General features: G+C 50.8%; 1 protein-coding gene across 5 annotated transcripts in view; it reads right to left on the bottom strand.

Moving 5' to 3' along the window:
• Nucleotides 1–221: 221 nt before the first annotated feature.
• SSBP3 (single stranded DNA binding protein 3) overlaps nt 222–25,021 on the bottom strand; it is a 156,293-nt gene continuing 131,493 nt past the window's right edge. For 2 of the 5 annotated variants that reach the window (XM_081306745.1, XM_081306749.1), the window contains 13 exons: nt 24,670–24,750; nt 23,704–23,763; nt 19,667–19,733; nt 19,493–19,569; nt 13,023–13,087; nt 12,284–12,332; nt 11,641–11,676; nt 11,092–11,146; nt 9,446–9,516; nt 2,465–2,543; nt 2,184–2,212; nt 1,990–2,091; nt 222–1,499 (listed from right to left, as the gene is read on the bottom strand). In XM_081306745.1, the coding sequence (XP_081162871.1) occupies nt 1,470–1,499; nt 1,990–2,091; nt 2,184–2,212; nt 2,465–2,543; nt 9,446–9,516; nt 11,092–11,146; nt 11,641–11,676; nt 12,284–12,332; nt 13,023–13,087; nt 19,493–19,569; nt 19,667–19,733; nt 23,704–23,763; nt 24,670–24,750 (801 nt within the window). In that variant the 3' untranslated portion in view covers nt 222–1,469. The remainder of the gene's footprint in view (nt 1,500–1,989; nt 2,092–2,183; nt 2,213–2,464; nt 2,544–9,445; nt 9,517–11,091; nt 11,147–11,640; nt 11,677–12,283; nt 12,333–13,022; nt 13,088–19,492; nt 19,570–19,666; nt 19,734–23,703; nt 23,764–24,669; nt 24,751–25,021) is intronic. The other 3 variants (XM_081306746.1, XM_081306748.1, XM_081306747.1) reach the window with 2 other exon arrangements.

The raw sequence follows: 25,021 nt of genomic DNA, 5'->3' as shown, positions 1-25,021 counted from the left end.
TCACATAATATGATATACATGGATCAGAAAGGGGGGTAATAAAACAAAGACCAGCTACGGGGGAGGGAGGGGGCAGGAGAAGGGAGTGTAAATGTACAAAGAATTGGGTGTCTTCCAGGGCAAGACACAAAGGTTTCCATGGGGGTGAGGTGAGGGAGGCCATGAGTCACCCCTCCTAGGAGGGGACAGGCTCCACATCGGGTTTGTCGGTTTTTGAAAATAAAAACAGGACCGGAAACAGCGCGTCTGTTTGGTTGTTGGTTCTCCCCCCACCCCCCAGCAATGCCAAAGTCTTTCCATCCAGTTCCAAGCACATACAGAGCAATTCTGGTCAATATTCCATCTTTGAAAACGAAGGACGAATAGAGAAAAAGAAAACCAAAACTCCAGCCACCCTGCCCGTGCACAGGACATGGGACGAGGACGTGAGGATCTCGGGCGGAACACGAGGTCAGTTTCCACGCCCCAGGTCATAGCCATCCTGGCAGCGGTGGCCTCCCTACGCTGCTGCAGGCTGCCACCCAGCTGGCAGGACTCTTGCTGGGAGGACGGGTGGGGGCCGAGGAGGGGCTGGAGAGGTCCAGGAGAGGAAGCAGTCCTGGGAACACAGTGCAGGCGCCGGGTCACAGCGACGGTCTCGGCCATGGGGAATCCTGGAAGGGGGTCGGATGGTCTGGCCCCTCTGGCCATGCGATGGGTGGGTTTGGGGGTCCAGGAGCGCTGCTGTTGCCAACCATGCCAAAAAACAAAGCAGGTCCCCCCTCCCCAAACAAACCCCCAGTGGTAAAGGGTGACTTCTTTTCTTTTCTTTCCAAAAACGGCTTTTTGAAAGAAACCACCGATTGTAAACTGTCCAGTTTATTATTATTATTTTTAGATGGCTACAGAGACAGTGTGACATGTCACACCTAGACTAGCTTTCCTGGTAAAAGGGCTTGGGGACAGACAGACTGCAGGGCTTGTGGTTTTCTCTTTTTCTTTTTTTTTTTTTTTTAACTTTTTTTCATTTTCATTTTTTTTTAAGAAGAAAGCAAAGAGGTTGATTGGGGTGGGACTGGGGGCTTGCTAGAAGCTTCCATTAAAAAAAAAAATGCCCCCAACCCCTGAAAACAAATTTTTAAAAATCCCAGCAATGATGAAATCTCAAACAAAAACAAAAGACAAAAAAAAAAAAAAGTGTCATGTACAGAAAAGGTCCTTTTGGGAAGTAGCAAGGAGTAGAATTTTTCTGGTCACTGATTTGAAATATATTTTTACTTTTGAGTTTTGTCCTTCATGTTTTATGGAATAAAAAGTTCGGCCTTTTTATTGCATGAAACTAAAAATGGGAAAAGGTGGGGGGAGGTTTATGGGGAGCGGGGAGACCCCCGCCAGCTCCTGGTAACGACACCTCACTTCTTCTTGCATAATGTCTGGCATCTTCCTGCCTGCAATGCCGGCTCTCTCAGCGTCTTGGAGAAGGGGGGGGATCACACACTCATCGTCATGCTTGGAGAATACTGCAAGGACAGAGCAGAGGGGACGCTGTCAGGGCTGAGGTACGGGGAGGTGGTGGACAACACCAGGAGACCATAGCTGTGGAGGTCGGGTGGCCCAGAGCTGAACAGGGCCAGGCCAGGGCAAGGAAGTGGAGCTGAGGGCCACCTCTTGGACCAGCCGGCATCTCTGTGAGGGCAGCTTTCCTGTTCCTTCCCCTCTGTGAATCACCCCGTTTTGGAAATTGGGACTGCCGGGAATCGGAGTTCAGAGAGCCAGAGCTCTGTGAGGGTGCCCTGGGGTGGGGGCCAATCTGAGCTTCTCAAAAGTTGCTTTCTTCAAATGGAAGCGTAGATGGACGTCCACTAGCCCAGGGCTTTCTCAGCTGAATCAGCTAATCAGTGCCACAGGTGTCCAGCCTGCATATGGCCCGTCCAGACCCCACAGCTAGCTAAAGGGTTCCCAGGCATAGGGTCAAGAGAAGGGCCCTGGGGTTAGAGGAGTGGAGCTTACATTGTCATTCTGGAAGGAGTGGAGGAAGTTCCCTCCCAGCTCGCCATCGTCTCGCGGGGTGCCTGGAGGGTTGCTAATGCCACTTATGTTGTTAGGAGAATTCTGTGGAGAGAGGAGAGGAGGTGAGCCTGTCCCCAACAACCTGCCCTCAGGGATGGGTACCATCAGGGAGGACACAATAAACGCACACTCACTTTTGGAAGTCCATCTATGTCGCCTGACCCTGGAAGGAAAAAAGAACACAATTCAGTTTTCTGCTCACATGGTGGTGGGGGAGGGGGGTTCCACTACCTGAGACCTCCCTCCCTGAGCTCCGAAGCCCTTCCACTCCAACCCCAAGCTACTTTCATGCAGAGAATTTTCTGGGTCCTCAGACATGGCCTAGGCTGTGTATCAGGCCAAGCTGAGCCAGTTGAGGACAAGGGGAAGCTGTCCAGGGAGGGGAGGGCAGGCCAGGGAGCGGGTGCCAGCTTACCTAAAGATCCATTCATGTGGTGTGGCTCCATCCCGCCCATGCCGCCCATCGGGCCGTCTGAGCCAGGACCCATGGGGAACTGAAGGAGAAGCACAGACAACAGCTCAGTGGGCCTAGGGCCCTCTGCACCCCTCAGGGGGCCCTGTGCCCAGCCAGTTGTTCAACAAAGTTAGCCAACAACTCCAAGGGCCCATAGCTGCACAGGGCTCTTGCCTGGTGGGTTCTCCTTGTTGCCATGTACCAGGTAAGGGAATGAACCCAGAAAGGGAAAAGAGACCTGCTTATGGCTACACAGAGCCAGCAACCACGGGCTCCTGGGTCCCATCATAGGGACTATTCTATCCCTGGGGTATAGTGCCAGGCTTACCAGTTACAGCTGCACCTAGAAGACTGACCACATCGGCCCAAGAATCAAAACTATTTGTGCTTTTCATATGTAGTTTACAGATTAAAAAAAAAAAAAATACTGAAGTAGAACACAGGAAGTGCTTTGCCTGGGGTCTCCAAGGCCAGAGGTTAAGAATGGAACCTGGCAGCCTGCCCCTGGGCTGTCACATAAGCCTTCTCCAAGCCCCTGCTCAGATGTGGGCTCCACAGGCAGCGGAGGAGACTGGTCTGTTGAGTGGCCACGCAGGAAGCAGGGCACATGTGAGGCTTCCACACAGAGCTGATACTGCAGGCAGATCCAGCATCAGAGGGAATCACTTTGACCCCATCCTTAGGGTAGTCTGGAACCACCAAAACCATCTCAGAAAGAAGGCAAAGTCCAGGGAGGTCACATCCATGGCCACAATTCACAAGTCTGGGGAGGGATGGCTGAGCCCAGCCTGGAGGGCCAAGGTCCCATGAGGCAGACTGGATGTCGGGTGGAAGAGGTGGACGTGTGGAAGAGGGCTGCTGGACCTGGCCTGAGCAAGTGCTGAGGACGCAAAGCTGAGTCACACCTGCACCTTGGCTGGGAGGAGGAGCCCACAGGGCAGAGTTCCAAAGACAGCTGGAGATACAGTGCAGTTACAGACAAAGGCAGTGACACGAGAACAGGCTGTGTGGGGGACACAGAAATAACGAAAAGGTAGAAATTTGGGCAAGAGAGCAGGCATAGAAGCCGCTGTAGGGGTCCTGTGTGAGCGAAAGTCCATGTAGAGGATGGCAGGGCGGAGTGCCAGAGCAGAGCAGGTGGGAGAACGGCCCACTCACTGTGGGTGGGCTGAGCCACTCTCCTGGGCCACACAGTCCCTGTCTTTAACCCGGCTCCTGCTCACAGGCTTCTGGGCACGTTTTGCCTTCTGACAACAAAACTCATCCTGATCAGCAAAACTGATAGGAAGATGAGGGCAACCGACTTTCAGGAAGCTAACCAGGGCAAACACTGCCCCCCAAAACATGCTAACAATGTGTCCTCATTCATATGTGGTCTTACTTTAATGTAAATATATAAAAATTAGGTTTTGACTTGAAATTTTATGTCACTGTGTATTTCTTGTGTATTACTTAACAGCTTTACTGAGATATTCAGATGCATACAACTGACCCATTTAAAGAGGACAGTTCAGTGGTTTTTAGTCTGTTCACAGGGTTATGCAACTATCACAACCAACTTTACCACCTTTCTTTCATCCAGAAAGAAATTCTATACCTATTAGCAGTCACTCCTTGGTCCTTTCTGGCCCCCAGCCTTGGGCAACCATTTATTTATTTTGTCTCTATTCTGGATGCTGTATACAGATTGTTATGACCTTTCATGGCTGATTTTTTTTTGACTTATCATTTTTCATGATTCATCCGTGTTGCTGCATGAACCAGTACTTTATTCCCTCTTATGGAAAATAAATGTCCATTGTATGCCTATGCCACATTTTACCTATCCATTCACCAGCTGATGGTTCATTCAGGCTGTTTCTACTTTTGGCTACTAACACTAGTGCTACTACATTTATCTGTGTGAAAATTATCATGTGGATACATGTTTTCACCTCTTAGATACACAAGAGTGGGACTGCTGGCTCAGGTAACTACAGGTAACTATGTCTAAGTGTTCTAGGGACATTCAGACTACTTCTCAGCGGCCACACCACTCGACAGCAGTGCAGGAGATCTTCAGATCCTCCCAAGCACCAATCTCTACCTTTTTGACTACAGAGACCCTCGTGGGTCTGAAGAGTAACTTGTGTCTTAACTCGCATTTCCTAATGACTAATGATGTTAGGATCTTTTCCTGGGCTTATGGCTACTTGTACTTCTCTGAAGAAAATGTCTATTTACATCTTTGTCCCATTTTTAATTCAGTTGTCTTTTTATTACTGAGCTGCAAGAGTTCTTCATATAAATTTCTTTCAAGTCTCTTATAGATGTAAGAGCTGCAAATTCTCTATCCTGGGAGTTATCTGTTTTAACTTTTCTTTTGAAACAGGGTTTCACCATGTTTCCAGGATAGCTTCAAACTCCTGTGCTCAAGTGATCCTGCTTCAGGTTCCGGAGTAGCTGGTACTACAGGCATGTGCCACTGTGTCCCATTTAACTTTCTTGATGGTTTCCTTTGAAGAAAAAACAAAACAAAACAAAAAACCCAAAAACCAAAAACAACAACAAAAGAACCTGAATTTATCCTTTTTTTTTTTTTTTTTTTTTTGTCTTATTGCTTGTGCTTTGGTGTTGTATCCAAGAAGGCTTTGCTTCACACAGGTCACTGGATTTACTCCTGTATTTTCTTCTAAATGTTTTAGCTCACTGATATTCAGTTTGTGATCAACTCTGAGCTTATTTTTGTGCACAGGTGTAAGGAAATAGTCCAGCCTCACTGGTCTTCATCTTCAGTTCTCCCATTTATTTATTCTGTACTATTTGCTTTTCTATTACATAAATGCTACCAACATAGAACAATAAGACTAGTTAACAGTAGCCATCAGCGCAGAGAACTGGTTCACCAATGAGAAATGTGAGAAACATAACATTTTTGTTTCTGTCCTCAGACACGGTCAATAATTTAACTGCTCCTTCTGGCCCTTGACAGGGTAGGGCGTTTTTGCTCTGCTTCCTTTCCCAGCGTTACTTGTCTGAAAGTTAGGATTTTTGTTGTTGTTTGCAGTACTGTGGGTTGAACCAAGTGGCACTATACCACTGAGCTATATCCCCAGCCCTATTTATTTACTTTTTAGAAATTTGAGACAGTGACTTGCTAAATTGCTGATGTTGGCCTTAAACTCAAATTTCCCCCTCCTCAGCCGCAGTGTTGCGGGGTTGCAGGTGTGCACCATCGTGCCCAGCATGTTCTTCTTTTCTTCCCTTTTTTATGGGCACCAGGGATTGAACCCAGGGGCGCTTAACCACTGAGCCACGTCCCGAGTCCTCTATATTTTTTATGTTGAGACAGGATCTCACTAAGTTGCTTAGGGCCTCAGTAAGTTCCTGAGGCTGGTCTTGAACTTGTGATTCTCCTGCCTTAGCCTCTAAAGTTGCTGGGATTACAGGCATGGGCTTTTTTTTATGTAGTGGTAAAACTGAATATAGTAAGACAAAATTCGCTGGCTTTGCCACTGTGCTCTCATCAAGACCATGTTACCCTGATCCCGTATCAGTCCGGCACGACACTGAACTATCTCCTCCATAAACTCGCTCACATACTTATGACTTCACTATTAGCACAGGTCTGTGGACTTGCAGGAGCAACCTCCAGCTCCCCAAGATGAACACCACTTCATGTCTGCAGGCTGGCTTTGGATCAGCTGCATGTCAGCCAGGGCCTTCGCACCTGCTAGTTCAGAAGATGGGCTATCCCCAGCAGCAATGTCCAGCATTTGCAAACACCATGAAGCACACATGAGGTGGACGCCATTGTGAATGAAAGCTCTTTTTCTGCGGAAAAAAGGTCTTTGAAGCCGAGAGGTGATTTGAACTTGTAAGATACAAGTTGTATTTCAAGTAAGTTTTAATAAGCTGAAAAAGTCCTGTTTAACTTGGCTGCTCTTTCTCGTGACACTTTTTGACTGTTCTCAAGCAGTCTCATTTTTGAAAAAATGAGTCATTGTTTCTGTGGCATGAGGTTTTGCTGCAACCTCCACATGACACGAAACAATCCAGGTGTGCTTGAACCCCTGGGTTCCTCGTGGCCTCTTTTTGAGATGATCGCATGGTCCTGGAAGAACAGCACACCCCTCTCTTGGTGTAATTCCTGTTTCCATTTTCACCTCAATGCTTTCCACATTAGAGATGCACATCCTTCTCGTTTTGTGGCTTAAAAATTGAGTTTTGGGTAATGCCCTTTCTATGGCCAGGAACAATTATCGTCACGTCACCTTGTGGGCATGTGCTTGAGGCATTTTCTGTTTCTACGAAGTTGAACATCTGCATGCTTTGAGGAAATTAAAAAGTGACCAAGAGCTTACAATATGAAAGCCGGTATCCCCGGTGGGCAAAGCATACCCCTCTGCGGCAGTGGTGGGGGCCAGGTGTGCAGGACGGTCTCCAGGTAAGATATTCACTTCTTTGGTGAAAAGCTTATAGACGGAATAAAATTTGCCAACATTAATTGTGTACTCTTTGCTGAATACGCAAATAAGCCAAGTCTAGTTTGTATATGGACAAGAGAACAATAATCTTCTGTTTTCTGCATATTCATTAAAATCAAGTCATTTTAAAACTCTAGTTTTCAAATTAACACATGAAAGAGCCAGCAGGAACTTGGGGGTTTTTGTTTGTTTTTAGAGCTGGGGATCAAACTCAGGGCCTGGAGTGTTAGCAAGTGCTCACCACTGGGCCACATCCCCACTCAGTCAGGAAGTGATTTTTGTTGCTAAGATTTAAGGAATCACTTGATACACTGCAAAGAGCGCAGCTGTTAGTAAGCTCAGACAGAATCAGCTCCACTTAAGGGGCCAGTGCTCTGTTGTCAAAATTCCCCCTCCCTGTTGTTCACAGATATAACTTTTAGTTGCAACCTCTGAATCAGGAAACGTAACCTTCTTGGTTCACAGTGCAATCAAGGGAATGAGATGATAATGGTGTTCATTCCAGGGTATGCCCAAGCTAATTCAGCAACCGCTATTTTTGACTATGTATTGGTGTCTCTTTGGAGGATAAAAGAAACTTTTGATTTAGAAGGATGGGCCTTCATCCCACGGGGGGGGGGGGGGGGGGGGATCCACTGTGCTTCCACATCCCTCCTCTCCCTGCCACGCCCAGGCCCAAATTCTTTTCTGCACATTGTGCAGTGGGTCCCATTTGGATTCCTCACACCTGATCCAGCTGTGTGAACTTTGACCTACTATTAAAAAAACCAGTCATCCAGCTGTCCTTAGTGCTGTCTGGGTCACGCTGGTGCTGGCATTGTCACCGTGCTCACTTCAATGATCTCTTAGAAACATGGTCACAATATTCACAATGGCAAATGAAACCAGCACCGTAGACACAGAGCACAGGAGCAAACCTGCAGCAGCCAGAGGCAAGACTCTGTGAGGCCCGTGACGGCGGCACCCTGTGGCCACAGCCCAACAAGTCATGACTGCCAGCATCCATGGTCAGGGGAAACATAGGACAGTGACCCTGGTTCTATGCCGTGTCCACCTGACTTTAAAAACAGCACTCTATCTTGTCTCCTGGCCTCTGGAGAATTCCGTACTCTCCCACTCTCTCCAGTGTTCTGCATCCAATGCCAAAACCCAGGACTTTTCATGCCCTGGGGTTTCTCGGGTGCAGAGCTCTTAGTGCTAAAATTTGTACGACTGGTCACTCTAGAGAGGAGGTGGCAGTGAAGCTGGGATGGTGGAAGGTGTTGGCTGCCCAGGAGAGAAGGGAGACCAGCCAAAAAGCCTGACCTAGAGGGCTGCAGCAGAGATTAAACACGTGACATATCCAGGGCTGGGGTGGGGCTGATCGAAGAGCACGCACTTAACATTTGTGAGGCCCTGGGTTCAATGCCCAGTACCACAATCAACCATGTGTGCGGTGTCCAGCCTGAGGCAGCACATACTCAGGGTATAACAAGTGGGGTGATTCAGGTGTCACCTCAGGAGTTGGGACAACAACCAAAGAGAAGTGCCCTCAGAGCTCCATCCACTCGGCCAGGTGAAGATAAATGTGACCCAAGCCCACTGGTAGGCACTGCAGGCCCCAGGTTGCTCTCCAGACCCAAGTGCCCTGAAGGGTGAGGCCAGACCACTTCTCTCTCTCTCTCTCTCTCTCTCTCTCTCTCTCTCTCTCTCTCTCACACACACACACACACACACACACACACACACCTGCCTAGAGGAAGGAGGGGATGAATGGCATGGGAGGTTGTCTGTGGAGTGGGCAAGGCTAGGCTCAGGCCTCAGGGAGCTCTCTGGTGGGTGCAGGAAGCAGACAGAGTTTCGCAGGAGAGTCCTAGTCAGTGGGCTAGGAACACGGAGGGAGGCTGTGAGATGGAATCAGAACAGGTAGGATCAGAGCTGCGCCATCGTTCAAAGGTGGAAACTTTAAGGAAGGAGGAAGGGAGTGGCTTCCAGGAGCACAGCCTGAGCCGAGGTGAAGGAACTGCAGGCCCAGGGATCAGAGCTCAGGGGAGGAAGGTCAGGCAGGCAGGACCCCACACAAGCCACAGGCTCCTGCGGGGTCTCGACCCTTGACTCCACAGCTAAGGACAGAGGCCTGACAGCAGGGGGGATTGTCCAGACGGCTCTGCCAGTCAGCAGAGCAGGGACCGGCCCAGACCCCTGTAGCCTCGTGCTTTTCCTTGGCGGCACCCCACACAGCTCTGGTCCTCCAAGAGGGTCTGGTGCCCCAACACTGACCAGAGGGGGGAACTGCCCCGCCCCTTCTCTCCCACTCTTGCCAGCTACAGAACGGGAGCTGCGTGCCCAAGAGTTAATCACTTTTCTGACAGTTTATTTTATTCATCTTTGGTAACAAATGGCTGAAATCAATTAAACTGGCTTTCCCCTCAGCTGATGAAGTTAATTATGATTTGTTATGGTATCTGATATGTAAATTATTAGAAAGCAGACTTACGTTGGACCGGCTGCCTCCAGGCGGCACCGGATTAATCATTGTGTAGATGTTGTCACTGGAATTTGTTGAATCTGTAGAACAGTGGAAACCCGCAAGTCGAGGTGATTAATTCATTTCTTAATTAAAACAAACTCATGGCACTTGAACTCATTCTTTTGTATTTTATCACCTAAAATTTCCTCTAAGTACCACCATTTTCTGGCTAATTTGTATTTAATGAAGATTCACAAAGTTTTTAATCACAGAAAATTCAACTGTGAAAACCACTCAACCACAAAACCAAGAATTTCAGAATGTCTGGACAGTAGCATGGACATGGCATTTGAGTTACAGTCTCCACCCTCATCTCCCCACTGCCCGGGACAAGGTAGGGACGCCAGCAAGGTAACCTCTGTGTCCCCCAACCCTGCCCAGCGGCTTCAATTCAAATCAGGGAAAGGGAGACATTGCAAATTACCCAGGGGCCGCCCTGCAGAGCCAAGGGCACAGGCGGGAGAGGCGGGGATGGGGCTGGAGACACATGAACACACGGAGTGGGTTAACGTGACCCAGCGGAATGTAGGTCACACAGCTCATCAAGATGCAGCAGCGGAGGAGGGAGCGGAGCAGAGCAGGCCGCCACCAGCGCCACCCCTGCAGCTGAGCAGCTTCTCTGTTTGGAAAGCTAAGGAGCAGGTGGGGGAGGGTCGCCTCAGTCCCCCCACTCAGCCACAAAGGTCTCCTTAGAAAATTAGCTAATGTATTTCTACAGGAGTGGGCATCATTTCTCGGGCACATGTCCTCACCACCTCTCTCACTTTTTGTTTTGTGGCAGGTAGGGACTGTGTTGATGGCTGGTATTCTATTCTTAGCTGAGAAAGAGCTGTGACACTTGTGTGTATGCATGTGTGCACTTATCCATGTGTGTGCAGGCATGCCCTCTTCTGATTAAAGCAAAAGAGAAGGGATTTCCTACACAGAGGACCAGAAATCTAGAGCTCTGAAAACTCTGGAGGGATCATGCTCAGTACCCTGGTCCTGAGGATGCCAGAGTGCTAAAGCCCCTTTTCTTCATTTTTTTCTTTTCTTTTTTACATTTTTTTTTTTTAGTTGTAGATGGACACAATACCTTTATTTTATTTATTTTTATGTGGTGCTGAGGACTGAACCCAGTGCCTCACATATGCTAGGCAAGCGCTCTACTGCTGAGTCATAACCCCAGTCTTTTTTTTTTTTTTTGGTGGTGGTTCTGGGGATTGAACCCAGGGCCTTGTGCACGCTAAGCAAGCACTCTGCCACTCTACCACTGAGCTACACCTCCAGGTCCCAAAGCCCTTTTTGAGTCATTCAGGTCAATGCTTACCCAGGACAGGGTTCTCCCTCACAAGAGAGAACCAGGGCAATGAGACCCTATTTCCTGACCTCTGTGCTTGGCCTTGTTCTTTAAAAAGCATCAGAGAAAAGGAACAGATGTCACGTACAGGCATACAGTGGGTTGGTGGTCTTAATGGCTTATAGCCCCGCAGGTCCCCAGGTGTCACAATGCCCAGTGGAAGATACACTGCTCAGGAAGGAGTGGCTGTTCAGATGGGCTCTGTACCAGGCCTTCTATGACTCCCTAGTAACCACTAGCCTCACCAGGACCCCATCCCTTCAAGCCCTCTTACCTGCAGGACTAGGCATGATGGGTGTTCCTGGAGGGCCACCACCACCAGGGGGTCCCTGAGATGAAATAAAAACTATATCAGTTACCCACAGTGGGGACAGCTGTGGGAAAAGGCCACCAAGCTCGCTCTCCTAGTGAGCAGCCCAGCATTCATCGGCTAACCCTCCAGTGTTCACCTGGAGCCACAGCCTTAAGCCCGAGGGGAGCTGGGTTTAGACACTCTGCTTCCTCTCTGCAAGTCAAGAGCACCTGTGGCATACACACGTGTGTGCACACCTGCTCACATGTAGGCCAGCTGATGACAGCAGAGGCCCACGGGGAAGCTCAACAGTAAGCAGGCGGCTCCCCAGAAGGAGACTATTCCAGGTCTTGTTGAGGGGTTTTTGGGCCACCCCAGGCTTGCACAGGTGCCTGAAAACCGACAGCATTCAGTCCTAGCAGTTTGGAACTGGTGCTCAGAACACAAGTGGACAGGGACTCTGGAGTAGCTCTCCTGCACACACAGCCACATTGACTAGACGTGCGAGGGCCCAAGCCCCCACACACTTACCACGTAGGTGCCGGGCGATGAGGAGGAATATGGAATCTGGAAACAAGATGTGGAGGAGTCATATGATGGAGTCACCTCCTCGGACAGGCAATGCCCCTTTCCTTCCAAACCCACTAGGGGACATTCCCCACTCTTCTGAAGAAAGGTTTCAGGACCCAGTGAAGTAGCTGCCTGGTCAGTTTCCCTGGGAGGCCTGGGGATGGGAGTGGAACCTGCTTCTCTGTCACACCGAACCAGTCCCAGGAGCCTGATCTCCTACTCCCCAGTTTGGGAAGGAGTTGGGGACAGGGGCCTAGGAGGCCTGTAGTGTAGGAGGGAGGAGAGACATCTCCTTTCCTCCCCTCTGGACTATCTGCAAAGAGCTTCTTACCCACTCTCTCCTCTGAACACTGCTCTCTGGGCCCAGGTTCTCAGCTTAGACCTGGGAGCTTCTGCAGAGGGCTGGGCAGGGCAGGGCAGGAGCCAGTCTGTGATAACCCAGGATGTTTCTACTGGTCTTCCACATAACTTTCTCCTTGGAGATATCAGGTGGGATTCTATTGTGTTTTCCCCTCCTCTGACACCTCCACTTGGGGACTGGAGCCATTCTGTTCCCAGAACCTCTTCTGTGGCAAATATCACCCTACCCGACCTGGATACTTACTGAGTTAGCACTGTTGGGATTGGGCCAGGGTCTGCCAGCTCCCGGGCCCCTAGGAGGGAGAGGGAGAGAGAGAGACAATGAAAATAGTGCTGTGGACTCTAGGGGTAGAGCCAGCAGGGGCAGGAGAGGGCTGACATTAGTAAAGGGAAATCCTTCATATAGTCCTAGGGTCCTCAAAGGGTGGCTCTGCGGTAGGAATGGGTAATTCCATAGGTGGAAATCCATGAACTTCTTTAAATTATGATTGATATTTGCAAAATATATTTCATTTATAAACTCACATATAAAATACATGAAATTTTCTTTGCATGTGTATTTTCCCAGGTAGATCATCCACAGATTCTCACACAAAAGTTAAAAATCTCTGAAGCATCGGAGAACAGTGGCTATTTGTACAAGGGTTCCAATTTTGACTCAGCCAAAAGAAGTTGTGTGAGCCTGGGCAAGTCACTTTACCTCTCTGTGCCTCAGTGACCTCATCGCAAATGATAATAACAACTGCCTTGCAGGGTTGTCATGAAGACTAGGTGAGCCGATCCCTGGAGCATGCCCAGAACTGTGCCTGTTGCCTGAGGCTGGGCTCTCATTCCAGGGTCATCAGCATCCTCATTCTACTGACAAGGAGGCTGAGGCCCAGAGAGGTACCAGCAATGATTTATGATCAAGAGTCTTCCAGGGTGCCTGCAGAGGGTGGGAAGAGCTACGGCTCTGAGCCCTGGACAAGTCCCTTTTGCCTTACATGTTAATCCCGGGCATGGCGGGGCCGAGGGAGTTGGGTGGTGGTCTCATGCCGCTGCCGTAATTCTGCAATGATAACCAAGGGTCAGTCTATGAGAAGGAGAAGGGGAACCAGAGAGAGAAGGAGGGAGGGGAGACAGACAGAATATAAGTGAGAGGGTTAGTCTGTGAAAAGGATCTGATGAGAAAAATAATACATTCTTTTAAAAAAGGTGGGACAGGGTGAGGACCAAGTGGTGGGGACAATGACAAGCCAGCACAGAGGGACAGTCACAACAGTTAATGTGTTTTCAGGGCCTTAACAATGTTCTCAAAAACGCGCGGCTGTCAAGCAAGTTGCTCGCCTGCAACTCCCCCCACCACTCGGTGTGAGGAGAGTCTGAGCGAAACTCAGACATTCTCAGGATCCAGATTCGGCACAGGACAAGCCAGTGGGGCAGACCAGGTGCCACCCAGGCCTCTCGCCTGTTCCCCTCTTCATGACTTGTGCCGCCTGACATCCTCTCTGAGAGCTATTTTCTTTGCAGAAATAACTGCCCTGCCTCCCATCTCCACTTGGAGGCTTCCTGGGTGAGCAGCAGTGTTTCTGTGAAGCCCTCCCACCAGCCCCCCGAGGGTCCTGCTCTGTCCTGGTTACTCCCTGAATGCCTTAGAAACCCCACCCCCAAAGGCCACACCACCCTGGGTTATGGCCATGGCTGTGCATCCGTCCCTCTCTCACTGGACCCTGAACGCCTTCTCACTGTGGACAGTGACCACAGCCCTCACTCCATGCCGTAGCTGGCCAACACTGAAGGGATGGATGGATGAGGGAGCGAAGGAGTGACTGTGTGGGAGTAAAGTGTGCCCTGCAGCAGCTTAGGCTCTGCCCTCCAGGGGAATCTGGAAGAAGCAGGCTGGTGGAACTCCAATGGCCAAGGAGCAGCCAGTGTGAGCAGCCCCGCGCTGAGCACATGTACACTTTATACTCCGTCCCTGGTTTGGTCCTGGTAACCGCATGAGACTGGTATTAGTCCCATGTACAGACAAGAAGGTCTGAGAGAGAAAGATCTGCCTGAAGTCGGTCGGCAAATGGCAGAGGCGGGTTTCAACCTGGGCCTTCAGACCTCAGTCTGCATTCCTAGCCACACCCCTGGTGGGAAGGGGACTGAACAGGAGGTTGAGCTGGAGCTGACAAGCTTGGAGGCAACATCAGGCTAATGATGGGGTCTTCAGCCAGGGACCGCCTCCCCAAATCTTTCTAACTCTGGGCCACCTGCTGTCTAGTTACCTGCAAAAGCCTGGACCTAGGAATCCCAGATGAAATGCAGACGATGAAAGGGACAGTACCCAGTTCTAGGCTGCCTGGCAGAGTAAGGCCTAGAGTCAGTGGGGGCAGGTTGCAGCTAGAAATTTGAGGTCAGCACACAAGAGAGCTGGCCTCAAGCTTGGCCACTTGCTGGTGACTTTAGCACATTACACAAATAACAAATATGCTTTCCCGGTGCCAGACCGTGCTTTGCACTTTATGTGTATCATCTCCATTTAATGGTCATGCCAACTCCTTTACTACCCTACTTTAGAGGTTAAAAAACTGAGGTCTGAGGCACAGGGAGCCCTTTGCTCAACTGTGCATGGCTGAGCTGGGTTGAAGCCCCACAGGTTTGCCACAACTCAGCTGTGATGCCTCATCTGTAAAATGGGGACAGAGTCCACGAAGCTGCAACCTTATGGGGCCCTAGGAAGATCATGAAGTGACAGCTCTCAAGTGCTTTGTGAACCCCGGAGATGCATGACAATTTGGGATGGCAGCCACAGAACACACACCACAGGCCTCAATGCTGCTGTGACATCACTGAGCACAGGCCTTGCCGGCCCTTCCCAGGGCCCATGACTGCTGCTAACCCCCTTCGACAAAGCTCAGCCCCTGCTCTGCACAGGAGCTCACTGTGTCCACTGCACACAGCCAGCTCATTGGAAAGGTTTTCCAGGTCAAGTGACAACCCCAGTGACTATGGCTACAGCCCGCCCCTCTCCTAGCCATGGGAAAGGCCTCAGACAGGCACTCCCTCCAGAAAAACGGCTGGACATGCAGCATGGCTCCTGACTGGAGGGCTCCAGGAGCAACCCTTCTGCTCCCAACCCTGCCCAGCCTGTAGGAGCCTCGCTGGGCCAGCAAGGAGGCCCCATGGAGCTTCCCCCTGCAGACCCTGGGCGGGCCCCTCATACCTCTCACTTCACAGAAGGCAACTGGGAAGCCCAGAGAGGCCAGAGACTTGATCAAGGCCACTAAGTAAGTCAATAGTGAAAGTGGGCTGGAAGCTTAGCAGCCTGGTTGCAGAGACTCAGGAGAAATGGGCTGCCTCCTGGCTCCTGCCTGCCCACAGCACATGGGTTGCTGGAGGTAGGGGGGCCTGGTTACTAACCAGAGACACCCCTCATCTGCTGTCAGCACTGCTCTGCAGGGATGGGGAGGCCATGTTCATGGGGGCCTGTCTTCCCTCACTCCTTGCCCTCCACCCACTCGGGTGTCCCTGGGCAGAAGGGTCTGGTCCACAGTCATAAAGAAAGTGAAACCTCTCCCACCCTTTGGGTCTCAGCCTCTGAGGTCTGATGGTCCGTAATGACACAGGAAGGCACCGAGCAGCAGGCAGGGGCCCGCAAAGGGGGGCTGCCGCTGCCGCTGCCTCTTGCAGGTCCTCACGGGAGCTCTACCTCAGTGCTTCCCCTGGCTGTCTTCACCTTACAACAGGGAAAGCCATCTAGCCATGACGCTCATCTGCCGGAGGGGCCAGAAGCTGTCTAGGCAGAGGGAGTCCACCCCACACTGGGAGGTTCATCAAGGGTCCCACTCCCTTTTCACCCAGCCCCTGGTACTCTGAGCCTGGATTATTGATCTTTGCACTGCTTTCTGTGGCTCCTACTTACAGGCACTGAGCTTGGACTGGCCCTGGGTCAGCAGGGGCCCCAAGAGATGCAGTTTCTCCAGGTGCCACAGGATTATCCCTAAATATCATGGATTATCCTTCATCTGAATTTTCTCAAATGCAGAAAAGCCAGGAGATAGTAATCTGATTCTAGCCTCAACCTGAATATCAGAATCACTCTGGGAGCAGTGGCTCTGGGAATCACATCTGCAGGGTCTGCTGTGGGGTATTGTTATACTCTGTACCTGAGTCTGACTGGGAGCTCTGCCTGGAATTTTAGCCTCATCTAAGAGAATTCAATTTTGAAGCACTGGGACAAAAGGCTACTGCCTGACACTGACACATAATTTTTTAGAGAAAAATGGATTAGGTGGAAGTATTGCCTGCCTTCTTTTTGGCACTGGTCATTTTACAAAAGTAGAGTAAAATTTGTCTGAATCCTAAGCGCAATGGGCAGGGCAACACCTGGACAGCTGGCCCCTTTGGGATGTTTAGGTGAAACATGATGCAGCTCAAAACAAGGACTGTCACTCTGCTTAGTTCTGAAACTTACAAAGGAGCTCCATGACCACGCTCTACCTGTTTTCTGCTCAGAGACTTCTGGAGGTGTCACTGGCTAAATACATTCCAATTCCCTACTAGGAATTACAGACCAGTAGTGTCCCACCTGTGTCTGGCATGGCACTGTGCATGCAGTGGGTGCATACTCAGGGCTGCCTGAAGGGGCTGGCTGCCCATTCTAATAGCCTGGGCTGTAGCAGAAGGTAGAGCTCAGTTCTTACAGGAAGGGTAAGGATCCAAAAACCCCATAGGGGTGTCCACAACCACTGTCTCACCCCGCCCCATAAGAGGCCCTGTGAGGTCATCGCCTGGCTGCCTGTTTTGCAGACAAAAAGGGCTAGAAGTTCAACCCAGGTAACTACAGTCAGAACTGTTTTCTAGTACCAAATTCTGAGCTTGCCCCTCTCCTGTCCACAGGGAATGCCTAGGCAACACTCTCAGGAGACAGACAGAAAGGGCTGGGGGTGGGGGGTAGTCTTCTATTCTCAGCCTTAGAGAGTCCAAAGCTTCCAGGTTCTGCTGTGCTCAGGTGAGCTCTGATGCCCACTTTCTAGCTGTCCCTGGACCCTTTAATCCATCCCACACACCACCCTTACCCAGGCCTAGGGCCTGAACTTCCTGCTCCCAGTGATGTGGTGTAGATGTTCCAGGCTGAGTGAGGGATTTAATACTGCACCCTACCAGAGGGGGATGGGAGATAAGAGCAGAGCACTTTAGGGTCTCCACTGTCTTTTCCCCCTCCCTTCCTTTCTTTTTTATTCTGCATTGGAGACTGAATTCAGGACCTCTAAGCCATATCCCCAGCCCTTTTTATTTTGAGACAGGGTCTTACTAAGTTGCCCAAGCTGGCCTTGAACTTGTGATCCTCCTGCCCCAGCCTCCCAGGGTATGGTCCTCAGAGCTTGGGGAGCTCCATCCCTTGCACAATGTTGCACACTGCCTGGTGAGGCCAGGAAAGCCTCCCCAGCAAAATCTCAGCCTCCAGGACCCTCACCTCTTTCGGGGGTGCCCAAAGAAGTGTGCTGGACTGACATGATGACACAATCACCAAGCGAGAAGGAAGTCCTATGCTTCCGGAACACTGCCTCAGACACTCTTGATACACACATTTCCAGCTTCTAGAACCTCTATCTTAACTACAGGCTTAACAAACTGTTGACAATTTCACCAGGAAAAAGACAAAACAAAATAGAAGCTAATTGCAATCACCACACCCAAACATTGGTTTTAAGTCCCCAAATTTGGAAAACAAATTACTTACTCAGGTGGGGGGGGCTACCGAGTTCCATGCATCATACAAGATCCTGACCCTCTTCCTTTCAGCAACCCCATAGGCAGATACTAGGTTCATGCCCATTTTACAGATGCAGCTTCAGAGCCTCTCAGAATCCACACAGTGGGTGGTAGGATTAACTTTCCCCCCTCAGACTCTACCCTCCTGAATTGACTAGATCCCCCATGGCATTCTGAAAATCTGAGCCCACTGCTGATTCCACACCAAGAGGAAGTGACTGCTATGTGGCTCAAGCCAAGGGGATCAAGAAGCATTTCTTACTCTGGAGACATGGCTTTTAGCCTCTATCCTCTGACCCCTCCCATAGGTGGCCTTGCAGAGGTCAGCTCCAGACAGTGGCCAGAAAGGACGGGGCCACCTTGGAAGCTTAAAAGGAGCTGTTGAGAACATGAAGTTTGGATGATGTGAGAAAGAATTAAACGAGAACACTGGGGCTGCAGTTGTGGTGGGCTTGCTTCCTTTTAGGACTACAGGACCGGCAGAAGACAAGAACCTCCCTAAAATCTTTCCACACCACAGATGTTTCCCTACCACGGAGAGGGCTGCGGCCGGTCTGCTGCATGTGAGATTCCAGGACGGAACAGACACCTCCCCATGAAAGAGAGCATGGGTGTGTGTGTGGGGGGGGGGGGGTGGGGGCACTGCTCTACCCCCCAGAGAAGCAGAAACCTGGAGGGGGCCCAGGGAACCCCAAACACCTCAATCAAGGGAGGGAGAGACAAGACAAGCAGACTTCCAGGCAGGGCAGAAAATTAAGGAAGGAATGCCCTAGAACAAAACCTCCTGCTCTCACTTCTCACTCAGATTTCCAGCTCCTGTGGGCAATCAGAGAATGCCCAGGGACGGTGGAACACGGCAAACTCTGTCACAGCCAAGTGCTCAGAGGAGTGGAACAACTGTGAGAAGGATCCAAGCAAGAATGGCCTGTCAGACCATTGCGCACGTGGTACTTTCATGTGGGATGTGGGGCTGTGTCAGAGGGATAACAATTGTGAAGAGGTGCACTGAGCACTTGAAATTATTTCTTATAGGAATTTCTAAACTGCCCTTTTTCGTAATGGAGCCCCCTGGTCAAAAAGAATCTTGGGCAGAAACTGGTGTATGAAGCTGGCTGAGGTCTGGGGTTAACGTGGTTGTTAGGCACAACTTGGCCTCCTCCTATGGCAGAGAACACGGATAAAAACTCACTCCTCATTTGAAAGGGTGGGGATGCTGAGGCCTACAAAATGATTCATCCAAGGACAGACAAATGGTGAGTGGCAGGCAGAAGTAGGAGAGCCACTCACATGCTCACCTGTGGGTCAGCACACTGTGACCCTGGAGTCATCAAGTCTATCCCACTCAGGGAAAGAGGTGGCTTTGGGATTCCTGGAGGCCCCCATCACAGCTAAGGCCACCATACCCTCTGCCATTCAAATTCCTCAATCCCATGCTAGGATACCCCACCTTAGAGGAGTCTGGGGTCACTTCTCAGATGTCCCCCCCCCAGGTTCCCTGGAGGTACCTTAACTCAGCCTACCCAGGGGCTGTTCTGGCTGTGTGCAGGGCCAGCCCACTATAGGTAGGGATGGGAGCTTAGGGACCCAGACACACCTTCCCTCTTACCCCTGTGAGCCACAGACTGGGAAGACTGACAGACTGGAAAGAGGAGAGAAGGCGGGTGCACACAGATGGCCGGGGAGATGGATGGTCAGAAAGATGGCTGGTTACCTGTGGCCCAGGACCCATAGGCCCCATGCCTCGGGGAGGGTTCATTCTCTGCATTGATCCTCCCATGTTGGGGTGACCTGCAAGAGAGAATAGGTAAGCCAGGGATTGGTAGGATAGAGCAAGGAGGAACCCTCCTGGTGCCACAGGCTGCTTGCCCCACCCTGCCCTCTCTACCTTGTTGTCGGGTGGGATCCATGGAATTGGGCAGCAATGGCTGTGTCCCAGGAACTCCTCCTGGAGGCTGAAAGACATGTGAGACAGAAGCTAAGGAGCTGCTCCCTGGAGCTGATGAATGCGGGGAATGCATCTGCCTGCCCCAACTGCTGCCTGGGGTCATTCACAGCCTCCCTGAGACTATTTCTGCTGCCTGTCAACTGGGATGGGTCCCCCAGCACAAAGCAGTCAGCTCCAGTGAGCCTTAGTTCCAGTTTCGACACCAGGTGAGGGGATGGAGGGAGGGTGGAATGGGGGTAGGCAGTAGGCGAGGACACTGCCCTGCCGTCAGGACCTATGCTGCCTGCCAGATCCCTGAAATGAGGCAGAACATTCTCCAGGTCATGCCGGAGAACGCAATGCTCACCACCTGCCCTGGGGCAGCAGAGTTCCCTCCTTTCTAGCTGCCTGTACCTGAGCTGCCATGTTAAGTCTTCTTTCAGAGCTGCAACTCATTTCATCCCCAGCTTCAAGTTACAGGGACTGAGACCCACTGGCTAAAACCATATTATCACCATATTATCACCCTTCTATAGGTGAACAGGGGTAACACCTTAGAGATTTAGATGGGAAAGCTGAGGCCCAGAGGCCCTCAGCCACGTATTCATCAGCAGAGCCAGGACAAGTGCCCAGGTCTCCCAGCCCCAGGATGACAAGGGGGCTGTGGGCACAGAAGCAAGGCATGCTAAAGCAGAGCCCGCTTGCCAAAGTTTGTGGAGTGGCAGGTGGCACTGATGGAGCTGCTATGAAGGAGGTGAGACAGGGTGCCCAGAATTCCTGGGGGCGTGCTCGGCACACCTGCTATGACAACCTATTCAAAATAATTTGCTGGGGACGAAAGTTATTTCAGCTACAATTTGAAAAAAGAGCCATGGGAAGCATGTTTCTAGCACTCCTCTCTAGAACACAAACTCTTGACTTTGGGAGGAAGTCTTTGGTGAAAGCAGCATTGTTTCCCAGCTACAGGCACCAGAGCTTCTGAAGGGTGAGACCCCTGTGATAAGGGGTCTGCCCCTGGTGGCCGCAGTGGGGCCAGCCAAGTTTGAAGCTCATCTATCTTTGGCCCAACAGTGAACGCCAACGGGTTTGGAAAAAGGTGGTTGGAAACAAAGGAGTAGACCTTCACTGCTTTCCCTAGCTTCATAACGGAAGGGGTGTGGCTCGGGGCAGGGCAGCCACACAAGCCCTTGAACTTGGATACGACCTCCTGCTCAGAAGGTGGCTTTTTGGACCTGCAGCTCCCACCTGCTAGGGATGCTTGGAGGCTCTCCTGATCCTGGGTTTTAACTGTGCTACCCCTGGCTTTCGCCCAGCTTCCCCACCTCCAGTTCCCAAGCTCTGGATTACTTGGGTTTATACCGCCTGGTTATAGGACTCTGTGAGGACTCAGGAAGGCCTGTCTCTAAGGCTGTCTGGATTCGGGGAGCCCAGGAGGTTGAGGTGGGATCCTTCAGGGTCCTGAGTTACCCAGTGCAGAAACACCACACCCACCCTGATGGAGCAGCTACAGGGGTCAGGTACTCACTCCCTTTCCAGGTAGGCCCACACTGACCACCAGTTCACACTGACCACCAGTTCTTACAGAAAGCTCTTCCTGGTATGTGTCAGGACACCAGGAGCAGAGCTGGGCTATCCAGGGGCTCAGAGAGCCCGGAGACTCACTTCCCTCACTAGGTAACCCTGTGATAGGGAGAGGAAAGTCTGGGCTTCCTCTATAAGGGAAGGAAGGAATACAATGACTGAAGAAAACGGGTCTCACACTGAGAAGGCAGAGGCTCTCAAACAGAAGCAAACAGAAAAGCATCAGCTGCTAGATGGGACTATGATCATGCTATGCACACCCCCTCAGTCCCAGAGTAAAGAGGTGCTTTGGGACTGTCACACAGGCTAATGAAGGTAGGCCAACTCTTCTGTGGCACTGGAGGGTGAGGCACAGGCAGCATCTGTCCAGAAAATGGACGAATGGTCAGCTGCCCCTGCAGTTCACTCACCTGCCCACCAGGACACCAGCAGAGTCTGGGGGTTTTGTGAAGGTCTAATGTGAAAGGGCAATCTGACAACTCAGATTCTAGCCCCTCCTTTACTAAACCTAACTGAACCCCACTGTTTACCACCTACCCAAGCCACCCTGGCTTGAAAAACAGCAGCACTCTAAATAGAGACCCAAACCTCTAACCAGGGAAGCAGGTGGGAGGCTGGCCTTGCAAAGCTTCAAGGCCAAGTGAGCGACCACTGGCTTCTTGTTCCCCTGATCACCCTGCCTACCACCCTTGAGCCCAAGCAAGTCCCCCTGCCTCTGTTTCCACCACTGGCTGCAGGAGAGGGGAGTAACCGAGGTACTCTCCAAGAAATGCTCAGGGGCAATACCTGTGGAAAGGGCACATTCCTCTTTAAGAACAAAGATTTCTGGAGTTCACAGGATTTTGGAAAATTTGAGAATTTCCTATGAAATGGCAGGAACTGTGGGAAAATTGTTTGCAATGCAAGGTGCAGATCACTCATGCTTAATTGCTGAATAGAGACACACGCGCCCTTCTCCATCACTTAGTGGCTGGAGGAAGGGCCACAATCACAATTACCATCAGGAAGTATTCGATCTCTCCCTAGGGTGATGGCCAGTTTTGGCCAAGGAGAGCCACCAAGCGGGCAAGTGGGAAAGCTGCTCTGGGGTCCATGTGTGCAATGGTAAAGGAGTTCACTTGGTGACACTGGGTCAAAACAGAGGCAGGGGAAGCCACTTTCACCTATGAAAGCCAAGTGAGTGGGCGGGGCAGAGTAGACCCAACAACGGCTGGAAGTTGGGGACAGACTGGAGCCCAGCTCACTGTGAGCCCGAACTCTGCAATGTGTCTAAGGATCCCTTTTTTGGAGCTAGGTCACTAATTCCTTATGTGCAAATTTGTTCCCTTTATGTTGGAAAAAAACAGGACACAAAGGACATTATGAAAGGAAATATAAAGGTGAAAACCTGACCGCCAGTCTCACATTAAAATCAGAGGCCCCTGTATGAGTCTCTCTCCACCCTGAATCATCTCACTCGGGCTTTTCTGCAGGGCCTCAAGAATGGAAAGAATCCCACTCAGATACGCTAATGTAACTGGTGACTAAACTCCCAGCTCCGATGGCAACAAGCGCTGGATGTGCTGGAGCTGTTGTCCGATTTTTTTGAAGGACTTTTTGCAAAGTCACTGAAAAAATATTCTGTTAAAAAATATTTTGGCACAAAAGATATCTATCTCCCTGATGTTTCTTTAAAGTTGTTTTTGTCTATGTTCAAAAGAGGCATCATCTATTCGCCTTTACCTCTCCAGCTCACCTCCCGCCCTGAAGGGCTCAACCAGGGAGGGGGCTTTCCCCAGACCACCTAGAACTGACAACCCGCATTGGCCAGAGTAAGGCAAATGACCCAGGTTTTTGGTTGAAAAACCTCTTCGTTAGCAGACCACTTTTCCAATTAAATGAACAAATCCTTCCTTGTTTTGAATCTAGGAAGTAAGCAGACATTTCTTAAAAACTCCCAAATACCCTGCTTTGCTATACCCAGGCTCCTGATCTAAGCATTCCTATGGGCCATCTCTCCCCCTAATAGCAGGATTATATTTACCAGCCTTGGCAATTCTCAAAAGCTTCCAGGAAAAAAACGCACGTTGTCAATTAACTTCATTAAGGAGGAAGACCCTCTTCCAAGAAAGGGCTGGAAGGGAGGGGCACGGGCATTACCACCTTCTCTAGAAGAGCCAAGGCCCTGCAATCCCTCCCAGGTTGCCCTGCTGTTGCCCTCTGAACCCTAGGACAGGATGCCGCCAGGATAGGCAGGTCAAATGCTGCATCACGGGCCTAGAGAAGATTTGTTGGTAAGCAACCCACCCCACACCCCCAATCTTAAAACCTGTCCCTCTACCCCTCAATCCTCCTCCCAAATACTGATTTGCGTCAGAGTCCACCTAAGGCCAATGATGGCTGAGTGAGAGGAGAGAGAACATGAAAAGGTACAGTACCTGGTTTCCCATTCTGATCGGGGGCCTGGGGCCGCCTGCGTATCGCGGTGACATAAAAGGCTGCAATTACAGGGAATTAGTTCAATGATAGCCTGCACTACTGTACAGCAACAGACACAAACGCTCTCCAATCCACAAAGTCCAGTTTGTTACAACTAGTGATCTTCTAAGCTCTCTTCCTCCCCGTAGCCTCTTCCCTCTGGGCAAAACTTCCCACGGGCAGAGGAAACAACAGATCCACCAACAAATGTCTCCCACACTGCACTGGTCCACGGAGATCTACTTTGGGTGAAGGGGCAGCGGCTGGGACTTTGCGCAGGATGCAGAACAGTTAAATCAACGAGGGGCAAGGGAGGACACCTCTGCTCTCCGTAAGGGCAAATGAAAGAGTAAGGAAAAGGTCTCATACATAACGTCTTCAGGGTCTGCAGACAGAGCTGGACGCCACGCACGCGTGCGCACACATGTGCATACACAGAGAAACTACTGACAGGGAGCCATGGGAAGGGAGCGAGGGTTTAGGGGGAAACGCAATGGAAAACGATAAGGGGACAGCGCGGGCGCCCTAACTCAGTGCAGGGGGATGGGCGAGAAAGCTTTCTCAGCAGCGAGAGCACACAAAGAAAGGCTAGGGATGCAGCTTCGGTTACAAACGAATGGTTAACCAAACTCAAAAACCAAACCAAAAGTGAGAGAGGAAAAAACAAAAACGCAAAGGCCACTGACAAGGTCACAGAAATATTTTTTCTTTTCTCTTGGTTTCATATCCAAGCTGGGTGTGATGTCCAAGGAATGAAGACTATCTTTAGGAGAAAAAAAAAAAATTTTTTTTTTAAATTCAATTCGTCCATAAAGACTCAAAGGCAATGGCTGGAGCACGTTTTGATTTTTGTTTTTCCTCTGTGGGCTCTCTCCTTCCTCCTGCCCCGCGCCCCCCGGCGGGCGGGCGAGCCACAGTGCGTTTACCTGACTGTGGGGTCCCATCATGCTGCTGGGATTGTGAGGTGGAGGCTGTGCGTGCGGCGAGGGCTGTGACCCCGGAGGACCCTGTGAGGCCAGACAGTAGAGGCAGGTTATAGATCACAGCACATGGAGAAGCGCAGAAGAAGCTTAAAAGAACAAAAATTCAACCAAAACGCAGGGTGGCGGCGGGCGTGCAGGTGGGGGCTCTGGCTGACGGGAGGTGGTGGAGCTGCTGCTTAGGTCGCCAGCTCAATGGTGTAAAACGGCGGGCGGGAGGGAGGGAGGGAAGCTGGTCAATACATTCACAGGGGATTCAGAAGAAAAGAAAACTAAAATGAAGCACCTCTGTCAAAGC

Source organism: Spermophilus citellus (assembly GCF_964194105.1).
Source record: "Spermophilus citellus genome assembly, chromosome: 9".
Taxonomy (NCBI): domain Eukaryota; kingdom Metazoa; phylum Chordata; class Mammalia; order Rodentia; family Sciuridae; genus Spermophilus; species Spermophilus citellus.
Note: the sequence above shows the minus strand (reverse complement) of the source record. Positions and strands in the feature narration are given on the sequence as shown.